General features: G+C 39.7%; 1 protein-coding gene across 1 annotated transcript in view; it reads right to left on the bottom strand.

The window, feature by feature from the left end:
• Positions 1–7,732: 7,732 nt before the first annotated feature.
• Positions 7,733–22,769, bottom strand: part of PITPNB (phosphatidylinositol transfer protein beta) — a 30,460-nt gene continuing 15,423 nt past the window's right edge. Inside the window, exons 5-11 of the mRNA XM_067473585.1 lie at positions 18,772–18,779; positions 18,591–18,665; positions 16,491–16,574; positions 16,325–16,402; positions 15,797–15,907; positions 12,269–12,391; positions 7,733–9,127 (exon numbers count right to left, since the gene is read on the bottom strand). Of these exons, the coding sequence (XP_067329686.1) occupies positions 9,077–9,127; positions 12,269–12,391; positions 15,797–15,907; positions 16,325–16,402; positions 16,491–16,574; positions 18,591–18,665; positions 18,772–18,779 (530 nt within the window). The 3' untranslated portion in view covers positions 7,733–9,076. The remainder of the gene's footprint in view (positions 9,128–12,268; positions 12,392–15,796; positions 15,908–16,324; positions 16,403–16,490; positions 16,575–18,590; positions 18,666–18,771; positions 18,780–22,769) is intronic.

Below are 22,769 nucleotides of genomic sequence, written 5' to 3'. Positions count from 1 at the left end.
TGAAAGGCTGAGCTTTGCTGCTGCTGAGGGGCAGTTCGGAAAGGCTATAACATGCGCATGCTCAACTCTCAGAAAAAAGCGCGCGACCGAAAGGCTGTATTACGCATGCGCCACTGCTGGAGGCGGATTTAAGGGCGATACTGCGCATGCCCCGGCTATGGAGCGAGTGAAGGATGGGGGTTTAGCTCGAGCACAGGCGTCAGTGGCTGAGGGGCGGGCTCTACTGCGCATGCGTACACGTAGAACAACCGATTGGCAGGCTCTCAAGCAGTTTGCAATGGAGCAATTAGCGCGAGCGAAAGGCCATACTGCGCATGCTCCACGTAGAGCTTTGAACATGACTGAAAGACATACATTGGGTTAGGTGTCTTGGGTCCAAATTTGGTGTCCATTCATCCAGTGGTTTTTGAGTTATGTTAATCCCACAAACAAACATTACATTTTTATTTATATAGATAATTAATTGTGTTGCATTATATTATATTACTAGCTGCCTGGGTTATTTGAGTTTAGTCTGGATCCAATGTTGGGTGGGTTCAGTGGATGCAGGTGAACTATAGCTCCATGGACCATCCTCCTCCAAACCATACAAAAATGTAGAATGGGTCATGGGGGCTCAGGGTGCCAAGGATCTGCGCCGGGAGTGTGTCCCTGTTGGTGCTGCTGGACCTCTCAGCAGCCTTCTATACCCTCGACCACGGTATCCTTCTGGGACGCCTCGTGGGAATGGGCCTTGGAGGCACTGTTCTGCAGTGGCTGCGGTCCTTCCTAGAGGGTCGATCTCAGAAGGTGTTATTGGGGGACACCTGTTCAACCCCACAACCTTTGTCTTGTGGGGTTCCTCAGGGCTCAATATTGTCTCCCATGTTGTTTAACATCTACATGAAGCCGCTGGGGGAGATCATCCGGAGTTTTGGGGTGCGATGTCATCTGTACGCGGATGATGTCCAACTCTGTCACTCCTTCCCACCTGCTACTAAGGAGGCTGTCCAGATCCTGAACCGGTGCTTGGCTGCTGTGATGGTCTGGATGAGGGCGAACAAATTGAAATTGAATCCAGACAAGACAGAGGTACTCCTGGTCAGTCGCAAGGCCGAACAGGGCATAGGGTTACAGCCTGTGTTGGATGGGGTCGCACTCCCCCTGAAGGCGCAGGTTCGCAGCTTGGGTGTGACCCTGGACTCATCGCTGAGCCTGGAACCCCAGGTTTCGGCGGTGACCAGGGGAGCATTTGCACAGCTAAAGCTTGTGCACCAGCTGCGCCCGTACCTTGGGAAGTCTGACTTGGTCACGGTAGTCCACGCTCTGGTTACATCCCGTTTAGACTACTGCAACGCTCTCTACATGGGGTTGCCTTTGAAGACGGCTCAGAAGCTCCAACTACTCCAACGCTCGGCAGCCATGATTTTAACAGTAGCGGAGCGCAGGGAGCATACAACCCCCCTGTTGCGCCAACTCCACTGGCTACCGATTTGCTACCGGGCTCAATTCAAAGTGCTGGCGTTGGCCTTTAAAGCCCTAAACGGTTCTGGCCCAAGCTACCTATCTGACCGCATCTCTGCCTATGAACCCACCAGGACTTTGAGATCTTCCGGGGAGACCCTGCTCTCGATCCCGCCTGCTTCTCAAGCACGGCTGGCGGGGACAAGAGATAGGGCCTTCTCGGTGGTGGCTCCTCGGCTGTGGAACGCCCTTCCTACGGACATTAGACTAGCACCATCTCTAATGGTATTTCGCAGTTAGGTCTTGATCAGCCATAGGTGTGGGTCACAGTGCTCTTAGGAAGTGAGTGAAGCTACTGCAAGTCCCATCATCCATCGTCCATTGGCCCACAAACCCCACCCAGACGTAGAGTTGGTCATGGGGCTCTGTCTGCCAACTTTGCTCTTCATCAGTCATTGGTGCAGGTGGCAGTGGACTCCGAAAGTGAGTGAAGGTACTGCAAGTCCCGTCATCCATGGTCTATCGTCCCACAAACCACACCAGGATGTAGACTGGGTCATGAGGGCTCTGTATACCAAGTTGATTCTTGATCAGACATTGGTGTCGGTTGGAATGGTCTCAAGAAGTGAATGAATATACTGCAATTCCCATCATCCATGGTCCAAAGTCTTCCAAACTGCACCAGGATGAGAGTGGGTCATGCGGGCTTTGTATGCCAAGTTCGATATTGATCGGTCATTGGTGGAGCCCCCGGCAGGACTGAAGACTGACAGGTCGCAGGTTCGAATCCGGGGAGAGGCGGATGAGCTCCCTCTATTAGCTCCAGCTCCTCATGCGGGGACATGAGAGAAGCCTCCCACAAGGATGATAAAACATCAAAAATCATCCAGGCGTCCCCTGGGCAACGTCCTTGCAGACGGCCAATTCTCTCACAACAGGAGCTATTGCTCCTGACACGACAAAAAAAAAAATTGGTGAGAAACAAAGTGATCTCAGGAAGTGTGTGAAGGTACTGGATGAGGATTGAAGTGATCTCAGGAAGTGAGTGAAGGTGCTCCAAGTCCCATCATCCGTGGTCCATCCTCCTCCAAACTGCAGCAGGATGGGTCATGGGGGCTCTCTGTGGCCAAGTTTGGTCTTTATTGGTCATTGGATGAGGGTCGCAGTGGTATCAGGAGGTGAGTGAAGTTACTGCAAATCCCATTGTCCATGGTCCATCCTGCCTCAAGCCACACCAGGATGTAAATTGGGCGATTGGGCCTCTATGTATCAAGTTTGGTCCTGATCCGTCATTGGTGTGGGTGACAGTGCTCTAAGGAAGTGAGTGTACTGCAAGTCCCATCATCCATGGTCCATCCTCCCCCAAACCGCAACAGGACTTAAAGTGGGTCATATGGGGGGGGGGGGTGTCTGTGTGCCAAGTTTGATCTTGTTTGTCATTCTTAGGAGCCACAATGGTCTGTGGGAACTGAAGCTTTTGAAAGTACTACAAATCCCATCATCCGTTGTCCGTCCTCCCCCAAACCTCACCAGAACATAAAGGGGCTTATAATAATAATTTTAGTAATAATAACTTTGTTTATATTCTGCTCTATCTCCCCAAAGGGAATTGGGGCAGAGTCCAGACATAAAAGGCAAAAATTCAATGCCCGAATACAACAACAATACATCCATACTAACAAAATTTATACAACCCAACATATAAATATGAATTATAACTTAACAAACTAAAATTAAATAAAAGCACAGCCTGTTATAACAGACATAAGAGAAAACATCAAATGGAAATAATGGGGGTTATGTGTGCCAAGTATGGTCCAGGTCCGTCATTCATGCTGGTCACAGAAGTCTGTGAAAGTGGAAAACAATCAGAAAGCTGCCACATACAAACACACATACAAACATTATCTTTTATTATATACTAGCTTGGGGACCCGGCGCTGCCCGGGTTATTTGAGAAGGAATTGTGTATCAAGGTTGGTCTTTATCAGTTATTTATATGGCTCACAGTGGTCTCAGGAAGTTAGTGAAGGTACTGCGAGTCCCATCATCTGTGGTCCATCCTCCTCCAAACTACACCAGAATGGAGAGTGGGTCGTGGGGGCTTTGTGCGCCAAGTTTTGTTCTTGATCAATCATTGGATGAGGGTCACAGTGGTCTCAGAAAGTGAGTTTAGGTACTGCAAGTCCCATCCTCCATAGTCTGTTCTCCCCCAAACCTCACCAGAATGTTGAGTTGGCCATGGGGGCTCTCTGTGCCAAGTTTGGCCTTTCTTGGTATTTGGATAAGTGTCGTTGTGGTTTCAGGAAATGAGTGAAGGTACTGCAAGTCCCATCATCCATCATCCGTCCTCCTCCAAACAGCATCGGGATGTAGAGTGGGTCATGGGGGCTCTGTGTGCCAAGTTTGGTCTTGATTGCTCATTAGATGAGGGTTGCAGCAGTCTTGGGAAGGGAGTGGAGGTACCCGAAGTCCCATCATCCATTGTCAAATTCTTCCAAACCGCACCAGGATGTAGAGTGGGTCATGTGGGCTCTCTGTGTAAATTGTGGTCCTGATCCATCATTGTTGGCAGTTGTAATGATCTTAGGAAGGGAGTGCGGGTATTGCAAGTCCCATCGTCCATGGTGCATCCTCCTCCAAACTGCACCAGGGTGTAGAGTGCGTCATGGAGACTCAGTGTGTCAAGTTTGGTCTTTATCGGTAATTGGATGTGGGTTGCAGCAGTCTTGGGAAGTGAGTGGAGGTACTTGAAGTCCCATCATCCATCGTCCATCCTCCAAACAGCACCGGGAAGTAGAAGTGGCCCATGGGGGTTCTGTGTGCCAACAGTGGTCTAGCTTGGGGACCCAGCGCTGCCCAGGTTATTAGAGAAGGTGTGTAATGGCGGTTCTGTATGCCAAGTTTGGTTTTTATTGGTCATTGGATGACAGTTGCATTGTTTTCAGGGAGTTAAGCTACTTGAAGTCTCATCATCCATGGTCCTTTGTCCTCCAAACTGCAACAGGATGTAGAGTGGGTATGGGGGCTCTGTTTGACAATTTGGTCTTGATCAGTCATTGGATGAGGGTCGCAGTGGTTTCAGTAAGTGAGTAAAGGTACTGCAAGTCCCATCATCCATGGTCCATTCCCCTTAGAACTGTATCAGGATGTAGAGTGTGCGATGAGTACTCTGTATGCCAAGTTTGGGCCTGGTCTGTGATTTGTAGGGGCTGCAATGTTCTGTGGGAAGTGAATCGGGTAAAGGTACTGCAAATCCAATCATTCGTGACCCGTCCTGCCCTAAACCGCACCAGGTTTAAAGTGGGCTATTGGTCTTCTGTGTGCCGGGTTTGGTCCTGAACCGTCAATTCCCAAAGCCATGGATGAATCCTCCCCAAATTCCGCCAGTATTCAGTTGGCCATGTTGGATCTGTATGCCAAGTTTGGTCCAGATATGTCATCTGCTGGGTTCAGTGAATACGGGTGAACTATGACTCCAGTGTCAATCACCCCAAATGTCACCAGTATGCAAAGTTGGCTGTGTTGAGTCTGTGTGCCAAGTTTGGTCCAGATCTGTCATTGGTGGGGTTTGGAATACTCTCTGGATGCAGGGTGAACTACAACTCCCACTGGTGTGGATCTGACCCCACCTCACCCCCCCCCCCCCAAAAAAAACCCCTCCAGTGTGTTCTGTTGGTCATCAGTGTTATGTGTGCCAAGTTTGGTCCGGATCCGTCATTGGTTCAGAATGCTCTCTGGATGTAGGTGAACTACAACTCCTACAAATCCCTCCAAAAATCTCCAATATTTTGCCTTGGTCATGGGGGTTCTGTGTACGAAGTTTGTTCCAGGTCCATTGTTGGTGTAGTTCTGAGTGCTCTTAGACTGCAGGTGAACTATACATCCCAGTGCCTATAACTCCAAAATGTTCAGGCCAATTTCCCCCAAAACCCACCAGTGGGCATATCAGGTATGAATGCCAAGTTTGGTTCGGATCTGTCGGATTTTGGGTTCACTGTGCGCTCTGAATGTAGGTGAACTACAACTCCTCTAAATCCCTCCAAAGACCTCCAGGATTTTTTGTTGGTCATGGGGGCTCTGTGTGCCAAGTTTGGTCCAATTCCATCTTTGGTAGTGTTCAGACGGCTCTTCAATTGCAGGTGAACTATTGTTGTTGTTGTTATTATTATTATTATTATTATTATTAAATGTTATTTGTACCCCGCTAGCATCTCCCAAGGGATTCGATGCGGCTTACAAAGGCCAAGGCCTCAACACAACAACAACAAAACAATAACAATACAATTCAAAGCAGATTAAAAATTAAAAACATAAGCAATAACAACCATTACACAATAAAACCAGGGCCGGGCCAGTGATGGGTACAGATTAAAAAGTGCTGGGTGTGTGAGGTGGTATGTTGGATTTCTGGGCAAATGCAATGTGCAGAGAGTCTTAAACTCTAATAGAGTGCTTCTGGGACATAATGCTGGAGGTTATCCTACTCCGGAAAGGCACATCGGAATAGCCAGGTCTTCAAGCTCTTCCTAAAGACTGCCAACGTAGGGGCTATTCTGATCTCCTTGGGGAGGGTGTTCCAGTCGGGGGGGGGGGGGCAACCACAAAAAAGACCCTGTCCCTCGTCCCCAACAAAGGCGCCTGTGACGCAGGTGGGATCGCGAGCAGGGCCTCTCCGGATGAACGAAGGGAACGCGTGGGCTCATAAACAGAGATGCGGTCACGCAGGTAGGATGGTCCCAAACCGTTTAGGGCTTTGTAGGTAAGCACCTGCACCTTGAATTGGGATCGGAAGGTAAACGGCAGCCAATGGAGCTCCTTAAACAGGAGGGTTGACCTCTCTCTGTAAGGAGCACCAGTTAACATCCTGGCCGCCGCCTGTTGGACCAGTTGGAATTTCCGAGCCGTTTTCAAGGGCAGCCCCACGTAGAGCACATTACAGTAATCCAGTCTAGAGGTGACCAAGGCATGGACCATCCCGGCCAAATCAGCCTTTGCGAGGTACGATCGCAGCTGGCGCACAAGTCTTAGTTGTGCAAAAGCCCTCCCGGACACCGCTAACGCCTGAGCCTCAAGCGTGAGCGATGAGTCCAGGAGGACTCCCAAGCTGCGGACCTGTGGTTTCAGGGGGAGTGTAACCCCGTCCCACACAGGTTGCCGCCCTATACCCCGATCCGGTTTACGATTGACCAGGAGGACCTATGTTTTGTCGGGATTGATTGATCTTCAGCTTGTTCCTCCTCATCCAGACAGCCACAGCGGCCAGGCACTCGTCCAGCACTCGAGGGGCCTCCTTGGAATTAGGTGGAAAAGAGTAGTAGAGTTGTGTGTCATCTGCGTAGAGATGGCACCTAACTCTAAAACTCCGGATGACCTCTCCCAGCGGTTTCATGTACATGTTAAAAAGCATGGGAGACAGAATGGAGCCTTGCGGGACCCAACAGGTCAAAGGCCAGGGGTCCGAGCAGGCGTCTCCCAGCTTCACCATCTGGGATCGACCCTCCAGGAAGGACTGGAGCCACGACAAAACCGTGCCCCCGAGACCCATCCCAGAGAGTCGTCCCAGAAGGATACCATGATCAATGGTATCGAAAGCCGCTGAGATGTCCAAGAGAACCAACAGAGTCACACTCCCCCTGTCCAGCTCTCTACGGAGGTCATCCACCAAGGCGACCAAGGCCGTCTCGGTGCCATGGCCAGGCCTGAAACCAGACTGTGACTGATCTAGGTAGTTGTTGTCATCTAGAAAGCCCTGGAGCTGGGAGGCGACCACCCGTTCCAGGACCTTGCCCAAGAAAGGGAGGTTGGAGATTGGTCTGAAGTTGTTCAGCACCGTGGAGTTGAGGGAGATCTTTTTAAATCCCTCCAAAGACCTCCAGGATTTTTTGTTGGTCATGCGGGCTCTGTGTGCCAAGTTTGGTCCAATTCCATCTTTGGTGGAGTTTGGTTGCAGGTGAACTATACATCCCAATACTCAAACCTCTCTAGTATGTTCAGTTGCTGATCAATTCCTGTGCCATTGAAAAGAATAGGAAAGGGTTAAGGGAGAGGCAGTGGTCGATGTCACGCAAATTCCACACCAATGGAGAGAGTAAGGAACACTGGGATGCCTGTGGTGGAGGAAACACATGAAATCAAGGATGAAATGGTCCCTCACTATAACCTGCAATGTCATTGAAGGGAGGGCCATTGGTGTCTCCTGCATGGGCACCCCAGCCACATGCACACACATATATTTACATTTTTATTATGTGTATAGCATTGCTTCCCAATAGAAAACAAACAATGCTGGAATATATACAAGTTTATTCAGTGAACAATATAATTTCAGAATAATTTTGATGTAAATCAGTCCCTTTCTCCCCGAAAATTCGACATTCGATCCTTATTATCTTCATCATCAACATTAATAACAATAATTGCAAAGATGGCTAATGACTCTTTTCCCCCCAATTAATTCTGATTTTTTTAAAATATCTTTAAATAATAATTTCAATAATATTTTCCCCATTTTATTCTGTAATAAATTCCAAATTTAATTCCATTTTTAAGGTAGAGCTGTAAATGAAAAAAAAATATTACTCCAAATTTAATTTGAAATATAATTTATTCCCTAATATATTTCCCAATTTAATGCCACTTTAATTCGAAAATTAATTCCAATTTAATCCTAAAAGTAATGTGTAATTTAATCCAATTTTAATGTGGAATTCCAATTTTGTACCCAAATTTAATTCAAAAATTTAATTTCCCAATTTAATCCCAAAATTTGTTTACGATTTTTTCCCCAATTTAATCCTGAAATTTAATTAGAAAATAAATCCTCAATTTAATTCTTATTTTCATCCAATTTTAGTTTGGATTGTAATTCCAATGTTATTCCCAAATTTAATTCAATATTTAATTTAACCCCAACATTTTTCCTGAAATTAATCCCAACATTGAATTCAAGAAATTAATTTAATTCTTAACTTAATCCAAATTTAATTGGGTGTTAAATTTATTTTAAAACTTAATTCAAAATATAATTCCTATTTGCATCCTAAATTTAATTCAAAAAGAATTATTACTACTGAATTCCCAATTTAATTTGAGGCATAACTGCAATTTTAATCCCCAAATTTAATTCTAATTTATTTCTCAATTGAATTCCAAAATTTAATTCTAATTTATTTGGGGAATAAAACTGGGAAATCTATCAGAAGTAAATTTGGAAATGAAATTAGGAAATAAATTAGAATTAAATTTGGAAATTCAATTAGAATTAAAATAGGGAATTAAATTTGTAAATTAAATTAGAATTAAATTTGGGAATTTAGGATTTGAGAATGAAATTGAGAAATAAATTAGAATTAAATTTGTGGATGAAATTGGGAAAGAAATTAGAATTAAATTTGGGAATTAAATTAGAATTAAATTAGGGATCTAAATTAGAATTAAATTAGGGAATTAAATTGGGAAATATATTAGATAGAACCATAAACAACCACTGAAGGGGACAACAAATTGGTCCATCATTTCTTCTTCTTCTTTGTCAAAAGAGTCTTTTTTCCTTTCTTGGGAAAAAAGGGGAGGAACTTCCTTAGTCCCGCCTTCTTTCAAAAAAGGAAGTCCCTTAGCAGGAAACAGGAAGTCACTCATCATTGGCGGCGCTCGTCCCCCGCACTTCCCCCTGATTCCGCAGCTGAGAAGAAGGAAGAAATTAAAAGGAAATTGATTAATATAATATGAATGAATTGATATAATATTAATTAATTAATAGAACAGAAAGAAAATGGGGGGAGGGAATCAGACAAAAATAAGCAGGAAATAAATGGGAAAAATAACAAATAATAAAATAAATTGTCTTCGCAAATATAAATGGAAAAATTGGGGGGGGGGAATAAATAATAGAAAGGACTTAGATGTTGGGAAAAAATAAGAAAAAATTAAATAGATAAAATAAAGAGGGGAAACAAATTAAATATAACAAAATAAAGAGGAAACGTAACAGAAAATAACCAATAAAATAAAAGAGAAAATAAGAAATATAATAAAATAAATGGGAAAAACAAAAAAACCCAAATAAAATATAGGGAAAACATATATAACATATATAACAAAGAGGAAAAACAAAAAAAAAAAGAATAAATAACAAAATACTTGGGAAATAAATAAAATGAACGGGAAAATAACAAAAATACCAAATATAATGAAATACGGGGGGAAATTACAAATAAAATAAAGGATTAAATAAGAAAAATAACAAAGATAAAAAATAAAATTAGTTTATATTTTCCTTAATTTTGTTACTTTTTTTTGAAATTTATGTCATTAATTTTCTTGTTATTTTTGGAAAATATTGAATATAATAAAATAAAGGTGACATGATAATAACAAATAAAATAAAAAATAGAAGGAAAAATAACAAATAAAGAGCAAAATAAGAATTTAAAAAACACTCAAATGAATATATTATAATAAAATCAAAAGATAAATAACCAATAAAATGAAATGAATACTAACAAAGAATAAAAAATAAAATATAATGAAAAATAATTAAATTATTATTATTTAAATCAACATACAGAGGACTCTGTCTGGGGTTTTGCAAAGGATCTATGAAGGTTTTCCTTCTTTAGACATCATTCGCGGAAGTCCCTCGGACTGGACCCTTCCGGCGGATCTAGAACGCGCGGAATGAAGGACATGTGTCAAAAGAGGAAGGAAGGAAGAAGGACCTGACGGCCTTTGTGGAAAATGCAGAATTTAATGGGAAAAATATTAGAATTTAATCAGGAAGAGTATTAGAAAGACAAGATAGATGACCTGATAGTCTTTGCGGAAAATATAGAATTTAATCAGGAAAATATTAGAATTTAATATAAAATTTTAGAATGGAAGAGAAACAAGACGAGAAAGAAGAGATAGATGACCTGATAGTCTTTGAGAAAAACATAGAATTTAATCAGGAAAAATGTTAGAATATATTACATTATAATACTGTAATATTATATTATATATATTATATTGATATATTATTGTATTATATTAAAATATATGGTATTAAACTAGAATATATATACTAAACTAGATAAAATGGATAGATAGATAAATAGATACCCTTTGAGGAAAACGTAGAATTTAATGAGGAAAGATATTAGAAAGAAGAGATAGATGACCTGATAGTCTTTTAGGAAAATGTAGAATTTAATCCAGAAAAATATCAGAATTCAAGGTAAAATAGTAAAATGGAAGAGAAACAAGAAGAGAAAGAAGAGATAGACGACCTGAGAGTCTTTAAGGAAAATGTAGAATTTAATCAAGAAAAATATTAGAATATTGTTTATATATTAAATTATATTGTTATATTGTGTGTGTGTATATATATAATGTTAAAATATATTGTTTATATTATATTAATATTACATTAAAATATGTGATATTAAACTAGAAAGCATATCATATTAAACTAGATAAAATTGATAGATAAATGGAGAATGGGTTGATAGATGAACAAATAGATAGATGAATGAATAGATAGATAAATGGATGAAGAAAGATAAGATTGATAAATGAGACGGATGACCCAATGGCCTTTGAGGAAAATGTAGAATGTAATCAGGAAAAAATATTAGAATTTAATTAAAATATATATATTACAAAGGAGAGATAGATGACGTGACGACCTTTGAGGAAAACGTATAATTTAATCAGGAAAAATATTTAAATCAATTGACAGCCTTTAAGGAAAACGTAGAATTTAATCAGGGAAAATATTAAATTTTAATCGGGATAAAAATTAAAATTTTAATATTAGCATTTAATCAAGAAAAATATTGGAATTTAATTAGTTAAAATATTAGAAAGAAGGATAACATAGAATTTAATCAAGAAAACATAGAATTTAATCAAGAAAAGGAATGAGGAAAAAGATTAGAATTTAGTTGAGATAAGTTTTAGAATTTAAGGAAGAAAATGATTAGAAGAGAAGAGAAACAAAAAGAGAAAGAAGAGATAGAACTGATGGTCTTTAAGGAAAACGAAGAATTCCACCAGGAGAAAGATTATAATTTAATCAGGAAAAATATTAGAAAGAAGAGATAGATGACCTGATAGTCTTTGAGGAAAACATAGAATCTAATCAGGAAAAATATTAGAATTTAATTAAAAGAATATTAGAAAGAAGAGATAGATGACCTGGTAGTCTTTGACAATGTTTGAGGAAAACTTAAAATTTAATCAGGAAATGTATTAGAATTTAATCGAGAAATATCAGAATGGAAAATGTCAAGAGAAATAAGAGATAGATGACCTGAGAGCCATTGAGGAAAACGTAGAATTTAACTGGGAAAAATATAAAAATTAAGTCAGGAATAATATTAGAAAAATATTACAATAGATGAGAATCAGGAAGAGAAAGAAGAGATAGGCCTGATGGTCTTTAAGGAAAACGTAGAATTTAAACAAGAAAAGGATCAGAATTAAATCAGGAAAAAATATTCGAATTTAATTTTAAAAAATATTAGAAGAGAAACAGGAAGAAAAAAATGCTAGACCTCATGCTCTTTAAGGAAAACATAGAATTTAATCAAGGAAAAAAATATGAGAATTTAATTGAGAAAATTAAAATTAAATAAAAAAGAGATTAAGCAAGAATTAGAATTTAATAGAATATTGAGGAAAAATAGAAGTTAAAACAAATATTTTATAGTTTAACTGAGGAAGAAATTGAATAGAATGAAGAAAAAATAGACTTTATGGTAATTAAGAAAAAATAGAATTTAATCAAAAATGGCATATATATATTATATAATATATATAAAATAAATTATGTATGATTCACCGCTTCGAGTTCCCTCTGGGTCTCGTCCTCCATCCTCCGAATATCTTCCATCGTCAAGTCGATCCATTTGTCCATCCAGCAAAAGAGCTGGCGGTGGAAATTGGTGAATATCCGCTTCTCTTGCTATTTAATTTAAATATATAAATAAAAATAAAACAGGATATTCTTCTCCTAAAATCTAAATAATCATTGCTTTATTATTTTTCATTTTAAATTATTATTATTAATATTAATATTATCCTCTATTATTATTCACTAATTTATTATGATTATCGTTCTCTAACAGTTATTATAGTTTACATTATTATTGCCTTCCAGATAATAATAATGATTAATGGCACTGTTATTAGGGGTTAACCAAATGGGCGTTTCATAGAGCACCCATTTGGTTAACCTCTAATAACAGTGCCATTAATTTAAGTTTTATATTTTTCATATTATATAACATATATATATACACACACACATATATATATACATTATTACATTTTATTGCATTACGATATTTATTACTATTATTCAATGTTGTTGTTCATTCGTTCAGTCGTCTCCGACTCTTCGTGACCTCATGGACCAGCCCACGCCAGAGCTCCCTGTCGGCCGTCACCACTCCCAGCTCCTTCAAGGTCAGTCCAGTCACTTCAAGGATGCCATCCATCCATCTTGCCCTTGGTCGGTCCCTCTTCCCAGCATAATTGTCTTCTCTATTATTCAATAGTTTATTATTATATTTTATTGTTATTATTTTGGAGGTTAATTTATATTTAATGTATTGTTGAAGGCTTTCATGGCCAGAATTACTAGGTTGTTGTAGGTTTTTTCGGGCTGTATGGCATGGTCTAGAATGCCTCTAGACCGTGGCCATACAGCCCGAAAAAAACCTACAACAGCCCAATTTATATTTATATTTTTCATATTATTATAACACATACTTTTATTACATTATATTTTATATTATTATTATTCAATAACATACTATGATTTAATGTATTGTCGAAGGCTTTCATGGCCGGAATCACTCAGTTCTTGTGGGTTTTTTCGGGCTATATGGCCATGTTCTAGAGGCATTTCTCCTGACGTTTCGCCTGCATCTATGGCAAGCATCCTCAGAGGTAGTGAGGTCTCACCTCTGAGGATGCTTGCCATAGATGCAGGCGAAACGTCAGGAGAAATGCCTCTAGAACATGGCCATATAGCCCGAAAAAACCCACAAGAACTACTATGATTTATATTATTATTATTATTATTATTATTATTATTATTATTATTATTATTACTATCACCTTCCAAATAATAATGATTAATGATCTATTTTTACTATTATTATTATTATTATTTATAACATTTTTATTAGTAGTATATTTTATATTATGATTATTCCCTATCATTTTTATATTTTATATCATTTTATATCATTAGATTGTTGTATTTTATAACACATAAAGGTAAAGGTTTCCCTTTGACATTAGATTGCAAGCTCAGTCTTCTACTATTAACTGCATTGCTGTTTCCTGCCACCTAGTGTTCGGTTTTATATTGCACACTCATAGTCTTCTATGGCAAGCTATTCATTGCATTGCCCTTTGGTGCCACCTAGTGTTCCGTCTTATATTGCAAGCTCATAGTCTTCGTTGTTTATTTGTTCAGTCGCTTCCGACTCTTGGTACTCTCCTGGACCAGCCCACACCAGAGTTCCCTGTCAACCATAGCCAGGGACGGCTCGTCCATTACGCGAAGTAAGCAGTCGCAGAACACTTTTTTTGCCAGGGGCGCAGAGGCGCCTCTGTAAATGCCCCTCGATTGCCACTTGAGGAGCGCCCCCTCAGCTCACAACAGCCCTAGCAGTCCGGGGCTTTCTTTCCTCGCTGCCGGGCGATCCTCTTCCCAAAGGAGCCGGGCCCTTGAGCCTCGCCTAGCCCCTCTCATTCTTGCTCCACCCGGCCACCGAGTGCGCGAGCAGAGCCGGCGCTCAATTGTTCTCCGCGTTCGATCCCTTCCCCATGACTGGCTCCCTTTCCCAATCCCCCAGCGCTCCACCCGCCTCCTCTCCTCTCCCCAATCCACGGGTGGGCCAAGGGGCGGAGCCGCTGCACCTGGCCCACTTCGGGTCCGGAGGCATGTCTGAAGACCCCAGCGTGCACACCAAAAGTCGCCTCTTCTTCTGACTTTCTCTTCAGCCATTGGGACCAAGAGAGAGAAAGAGAGAGAGCCCCTCTGCCTGGAGGTATCTCCCACCTCCGCTCTCTCCTTTGTTTTTGCGCCTACCTTTAGGAAAGTGGGCATCTCCACCTCTGTCCCTCTCTCTCTCTCTCTCTCTCGGTCCCAATGGCTGAGGAGAAAGTCAGGAGAAGAGGTGACTTTTGGTGCACACGCCGGGGTCTTCAGGCACGCCTCCGGACCCAGGCAAGGGAGCAAATGCGGCAAGTGTAGTTACTGGGATGTATAGTTCACCTACAATCAAAGAGCATTCTGAACTCCACCAATGATGGAATTGAACCAAATATGGCACACAGAACTCCCACGACAAACAGAAAATATATATCAATGATTGGTTGGGGGGGGGGGCAAAATACTGTTTGCTTACCGTTGAAAATTACCTAGGGCCGCCTCTGACCGTGGCCACCCCCAGAATACCCTCAATCCCCCTTGCCCTTGGTCGGCCCCTTTCTTTTTCCTTCCATTTTACCCAGTATCGTTGTCTTCTCCAAGCTTCCGTCTTCTCATTATGTGGCCAAAGGACTTCATCTTTGCTTCTGACATTAAGTCCAGTTGTGTCAGACTCTGGAAGCTGGTGCTCATTTCAATTTCTAAGCCAAAGAGCCAGCGTTGGCCGTAGACGCCTCCAAGGTCATGTGGCCAGCATGATAGCATGAAGCGCCGTTACCTTCCTGCCAGACTGGTATCTACTGTTCTACCCCCATTTGCATGTTTTTGAACTGCTAGGTTGGCAGAAGCTGGGGCTAACAGTGGGAGCTAGCCCTGTTTCCTGGATTCGAACCGCCAACCTGCCAGTCAGCAAGTTCAGCAGCTCAGCAGTTTAACCTGCTGCACTACCGGGGGTGCATATTTTATAATATAGATTATTCTTTTTAATATATATATATATATATATATATATATATAATTTTTATTGAATTTTGCTTTATAAAGTGCAATTAAAAAGAAAGGTAGGATCAGGAAAATGAATAAGGATAGGGATATACTATATATTATTTTGTCATTATGTTATAATTGTATTTTATATAATTTATTTTTATATTTTAATATTATTTATTTATATGATTGTATGTTGCATTATTATGCCCTAGCATATTATATTATACTATATATTATTTTGTCATTATATTATATTATTATTGCATTTTATATAATATATCATTATATTTTAATATTAATATTATTTATTTATATTATTATATTTTACATTATTATTCTCTAGCATATTATATCATACTCTATATTATTTTGTCATTATATTATATTATTATTGTATTTTATATAATATTATATTTGAATATTATTATTTACCTTCTGGATGAAATTTTCTATCTTGTTCTGCAGTCCCCACCATCGGAATTTAATGGTCACCAATTTATAGGCGCACATTTTGGGACATTCCTCATTGGCTGCCAGCTCTTTCTAAGGAAATAAAAATATAAAAAATATTATAAATAATATTATAAGTAAGGATTATTTCTAAAATACCTTAATATACAAATATAATATACAAATATAAGAAATATAGTAATATACTATATTATAATAACAAATATAAAATAAGAAAAATGTAATATATTTATATTAAAATAAATGCAGAAGCAGCATATGATACTGTAAATCACTGGTTTCTCCTAAGAAAAATGTAATAAATATAATAAAATTTATATAATATATAATAATATAATAAAATTAATATAATGCATAATACCTTAGGGCAGTAATATAATATATTAAGGAATAATGTAATGTTTTCTAATATAATATAATACATATAATATAGATAACAACAAATCTAACAATAAAAATATAATATACAGTATAATGTAACAATAATACCTTCCAATCGGGTCCAAGGGGTCCTCTCTGCGTCTTGACCGACTGAAATAACGCCGGGTCTTCCTCTGCTTTGTAGTCCTTTTTATTAGGAAAATATAATAGAATATAATAAAATATATAAACCTCGCCCCATGACCCCGGCATGCCCTTTGACCCCATGACTGACCCCGGGCTCGACTTGATCCCGGTCGGCGATGTCAATATCGATGACCTCGACCCCTTTCCAGGCATTCGGGTCCAAGTCATGGACCTGCATCAAAATTAGAAAAAAATAAAATGGGTTAATTAACAGAAAAATAAAAAATAATAAAAATATAATATTAAATATAATATTAATTTATTAAATAAACATTATGTATTTGCATTTTTAAAAATAGCTAAAATCACAAATTGAAAATAAATATTAAAATATAGATTCAAAATAAATATTAAATATAAAATAATAAATATTATAATGTAGATTTAAAATAAATTAAAAATAAATATTAAAAACCCAAATATATATATTAAAAATAAGTATTAAAAATACAAAAAAGAAAGAGTAAAATACAAAAACAAATTAAAATACAGGTGAAAAATAAATATTAAAAATTTAAAAATAAATATTGAAATACATGAAGAATAGAAAAATAAATATTATAATGCAAAATAAAATATAATGCACAAAATACAGATTAAAATAAATATTAATACACAAAAAATAAAATAGAGGTTAAAAATATTAAAATACAAAGAAAATAGATTGGAATATACAAAAATACAGAAAATAAATATTAAAATACACATGATACAGATGATGCAATACCAACTAAAAGTATTATAATACAAAGAATAATTTAAAAATAAATATTAAAATTTCAAATTATTAGATATTTAAAATAAATATGATAATATAATAATACAAATTAAAACTGAATACTAAAACACAAATCTGTATCTATCGACATAATAAAAGTGAAAATAAGTATGTGTGTATGTGGTGGATGGAGGTGTCCACTTCCACAGTCTTTAACCCATAGTGCTGAAGAGCCACCAAAAGCCAAGGACATTTCAGGTTACAGTGAACGCCATGAACATGTCTCCCAACCCCTGGCAATGTCCTCCCCAAATACCATCCTGTCCCCCACCCAAGTGAAGGCTTTCATTCGGGGACAATTTCATCCTAGATGTTCTGTTTTTCTTACAGAATGGACATCCCAGGGTTCCTTTCTCTCTCCATTGGTGTGGAATTTGCATAATCCCACCCACTGCCTCTCCCTTAACCCTCTCCTACTCTTCCCTATGACACAAAGCAAACGGGAATTGATCAGCAACTGATCAAGAGGTTTGAGGGGAATTGACCTTGATTTATAGGAGTTGCAGTTCACCTACATCCAGAGAGCACTGTGAACCCAACCAATGATGGATGTGCTACGGATTATGGGAAATGCAGTACTTTCACTCACTTCCTGAGACCACGACGACCCCCATCAATGACGGGCCTGGACCAAACTTGCCACACAGATCCCCATGACCCACTTGGTGCGGATTGCGGAAGGATGGACCAGGGACAATGGGATTTGCAGTACCTTCACCCACTTCCACAGGCCACTGTGACCCCCATGAATGACAGATGTGGATCACACTTCGAACACAGAACCCTGGTGAGCAACACAACATACTGGAGGTGTTTGTGGGGGGACCAATCTACCCTCATGGGAGTTGTAGTTCACCTTGCACCTAGAACACACTTCAAGCCCTAGGAATCTGGAAATGGAAGTTCATCCTTATCCAGAGAGCCCTGAACCCAGCCAAAGACAGATCTATTACCTTACATCCCAAAACAAACAATGCCTTCTTCTAATATTAAAATACATATGAAAATAAATATTAAAATACAAATTTAAAATAAATGACAAAATACAACAATAAAATAAAGACTAAAATACAATACTAAAAATAAATGAAAATACATATGAAAAATAAATATTAAAATACAAATTAAAAGTAACTAACAAAAAACAATAATAAAAGAAATTCTAAAATACAATACTATGAAAATACATATGAAAAATAAATATTAAAATACAAATTAAAAATAAATAACAAAATACAATAATAAAATAAATACTAAAACACAATACTAAAAATAAATATTAAAATACATATGAAATATAAATATTAAAATACATTAAAAAGTACATGGAAATGTATTGTAAAAAGCACAAAGATTCTGCTGCAAAATAACACATTAAATACATTAAAATTAAATTAAAACAAAACTCACGTTTTCTGAGGTCCCCAAATCAGGTTTGTGCCATGTTTCGATCTTGATAAAGAAATCCTCCTTCATGTATTCGTTCTTATTTATAATAAAATATTAATTAAAACGGGAGATTAATTAACGTCTTACTATTTGTTTAATTCACCCTCCAAATAATAATAGTAATAATAATAATAATACTTACTGTTACAACTGAGTTCCAAAGAGGAGCAAATGGAAAAGAAAAAGGAGGCAAAATAAGAAGCGGATTATAATATAATAATAATAATAATAATAATAATAATAATAATAATAACAACACTTTATTTGTACCCCGCTACCATCTCCCCAAGGGACTTGTTGCGGCTTACATGAGGCCAAGCCCAAACACAACAATACAAGCAATAATAACAACAATACAAGCAATTAAAAGTAAAAACATAGACAATAAAATATGCAACAATTAACAATAAGACAACACACAATTAAAACTGTGGGAAGGCCAAATGTAAAGTTAAAATTGGAAGTAATGCCGGGGCATGGGTGAAAAGGTGAAAGTGGTGTTTGTGGAAAACATACAAGCAGATCTAAAATGTAAAGTGCTTTGGAGGACAAAGTGCTATGGGATCATTATTCTGGGAAGGCACACTGCAACAACCACGTCTTCAAACTCCTCCTGAAGACTGCCAGAGTTGGGGCCTGCCTGATGTCCTTAGGGAGTGAGTTCCAGAGTCAAGGGGCCACCACCGAAAAGGCCCTCTCTCTCGTCCCCACCAATCGCGCCTGCGATGCAGGTGGGATCGAGAGCAGGGCCTCTCCAGATGATCAAAGAGATTGTGTGGGTTCGTATAAAGAGATGCGGTCATGCAGGTAGGCGGGTCCCAAACCGTTCAGGGCTTTGTAGGTAAGAACCTGCACCTTGAATTGGTTCCGGAAAATGAACGGCAACCAGTGGAACTCCTTGAACAGGAGGGTTGACCGCTCCCTGTAAGGAGCCCCAGTTAACAACCTGGCCGCCGCCCATTGGACCATCTGGAATTTCCGAGCCGTTTTCAAGGGCAGCCCCACGTAGAGTGCATTGCAGTAATCCAGTCTAGAGGTGACTAAGGCGTGGACCACCTTGGCCAGATCCGCCTTCCCAAGGTATGGTCGCAGTTGGCGCACGAGTCTTAGTTGTGCAAAGGCCCTCCTGGCCACCACCAACCCCTGAGCCTCAAATGTAAGTGAAGAGTCCAGGAGGACACCCAAATTGCGGACCAGTGACTTCAGGGGGAGTGTAACCCCATCCAGCACAGGTTGCCACCCTATACCCCAGTCTGGTTTACGATCGACAAGGAGGACCTCTGTCTTGTCGGGATTAATCTTCAGCTTGTTCGTCCTCATCCAGACAGCCACAGCGGTCAGGCACTCATCTAGCACTCGAGGGGCTTCCTTGGAGTTAGGTGGAAAAGAGTAGTAGAGTTGTGTGTCATCTGCGTAGAGATGGCACCCAACTCCAAAACTCCGGATGACCTCTCCCACCGGTTTCATGTAGATATTAAAAAGCATGGGAGACAGAATGGAGCCTTGTGGGACCCCACAGGTCAAAGGTCAGGGGTCTGAGCAGGCATCTCCCAGCTTCACCATCTGGGATCGACCCTCCAGGAAGGACTGGAGCCACGACAAAGCCGTATCTCCAAGGCCCATCCCGGAAAGTCGTCCCAGAAGGATACCATAATCGATGGTATCGAAAGCCACTGAGATGTCCAAGAGAACCAAGAGGGTCACACTCCCCCTGTCCAGTTCCCTACGGAGATCATCCACCAAGACGACCAAAGCCGTCTCGGTGCCATGGCCATCAGGTCTGAAGCCAGACTGTGATTAATAATAATAATAGTTATTATTATTATTATTATTATTATTATTATTGAAATATAGAATATTATATCTTAAAACTGTCATCACAGATATAATAATAATAATAATAATGATTAATCATAGATATATTATTATTAATAATAATAATAATAATAATAATAATACACATAATAAAAGTGAAAATATGTATGTGTGTGTATGGCTGGGGTGTCCACTTACACAAGACAAGCTCCTGTCTCCACAAACAGCTATAGCTATAACAATGATGGATCTGGACCACACTTGGAATGCACACCTGATACACTGGTAGGTTTTGAGGGGAATTGGCCTGGACATTTTGGAGTTGTAGGTACTGGGATGTATAGCAAGCAATGAGTACTCTGGACTCCACCAAAGATGGAATTGGATCTAACTTGGCACACAGATCTCCCATGACCAGCAAAAAATACTGGAGGTCTTTGGGGAAAATTCACCTTGATTTGGGGGAGTTGTACATTTAGAGAGCACTGTGAACCTAAAAGCCAATGGATCTGGACCAAACTTGATACACCCAAATGTGATTACTGGAGGGGTTTGGGAGGGATTGACCTTGATATCTGGGAATTGTAGTTCACCTACCACCAGAGAAACTGTGAACCCTACGAATAATAAACCGGGAGCAAATTTGGCACACAGAACCCCCATGACCAACTGAACATACTGGAGGGGATTGAGGGGACTTGTGAAGAAATATAATATGAAGATTTTATAAAACGTGGATTTGGTATGTGTAGGCAGGGCCGTAGCCAGAAAAAAATTTCGGGAGGGGTTGAAATTTTCAGGGGGGGGGGGGGTCGAAAATTTTGCGGGTGGTGGTGGTTGAAACCTGCCTCCTAGCTCACGCTGAAGCAAAGAGCACAGCAGGGGGCAGAACAGCCTTCAATAGCCTGCAGCTGCGCCCTTGTCAACCACCTCCACCAAGTCTGGCCTCCTTCATGAGAGCATTCAACCCCCCACCCCCAACTTGGTTGCATCACTACTGTTCTGTCGCGTGCTGGGCCTGTAAATAATTGTCTTTAGAACAAGATGTGCAACCTTTGCCCAGCGGGAAGCCAGGGGGCCTAAAGAGAAGTTCTCAGAGGTTTCCACCACAAACAGTCTTTAGATGACTTGAGAAGTACAACAAAGTCTTTTATTAATGAGCAATCAAACTGAAACTTCTCTTGTCTTCAGTAAAGTTAAGCAAATGATTCCAAGCTTTTAGGCAACTGGTGAATTCCTAATCTTGCCCACGAAGGACAGGCAAGTGTCTTCAATAACTTCTTCTTTAAAGGAAAATCCCCTTTTTAACTTCTCCCAGGCTGACTGTAATCTAACCCTTACTGATGTGGGCTCCGCTACCGCGTTGAACTGCGTCTCGAAAGCCGAGTGGACCTACCAGCAAGGCAGTAGATGTTCTCCAGCTGGAGTTCTTTGGCCTTTTGAGCTGTTTTCCTGGAAATTCTTTGGAGCCTCTTAAGATCTTTCTCCCCCGGAAGGTCTTAAGGGTTGAAGCTTTTGTACAGGGGAAGCTTGCACACATCCTATACATAAGCTTACCTTGCTGAGACTAACTAAAAATGGCTCCCTTCCCAATTGCCCTGAGCGGAACCAAAACTTAACAATGATGGACAGGTGACTTGCCCTATGACTGCAACCAAAGAAGCCACCTATCTGCAGAGTCGCTGAAACCTAGGACTGCAAGCAAACATTTAATACAAAGCAAATAAAGTTGGAGCTCCTGGTACAGCGGTACCAGAACAACTACATCGGCTATTGCTGCAAGTAAGGACAATGTGAATAAATGGCTAATATTTGCTTGAGATGGTGCTTGCAGTTCTGGAGGGACTCTTGATTTTTTGCATCTCATAGACTTAGCATGGGGATTTGGTTAACCAGTTGAAATTCATGAGTAAACCAGGTTTTTTTAAAAAAATCTGAAACATTTCGGGGGGGGGGGTTGAACCCCTAAACCCCCCCTCACTACGGGCCTGTGTGTAGGTATGAATGAACTGTATGAAAGGAACAAATGAACGAGAGCTAATAATTTTGGAGACACCATTAAAAATATTACAACCTGCAATGGCTAACTGCCTGCTTGCTGAACTGTAATTAAAAGTTGCTGAACTGCTGACATTGATACAAACGGTGACAAATAATTAACTTTTGAACTTTTGGGGGGAAACAACGTGTTTACCTTTGTTTATCAGAGACAAGGGCTCTTTTAAGTTAAGGAAATGGTTACAAGATTCCTTATGTTAACAAGGAAATCAACACAAGGCTGCTTGTGTTTATCAACACCAATTAAGAAGAGTAAACATCTGCCCG

Source organism: Anolis sagrei, chromosome X, assembly GCF_037176765.1.
Source record: "Anolis sagrei isolate rAnoSag1 chromosome X, rAnoSag1.mat, whole genome shotgun sequence".
NCBI lineage: Eukaryota > Metazoa > Chordata > Lepidosauria > Squamata > Dactyloidae > Anolis > Anolis sagrei.
Note: the sequence above shows the minus strand (reverse complement) of the source record. Positions and strands in the feature narration are given on the sequence as shown.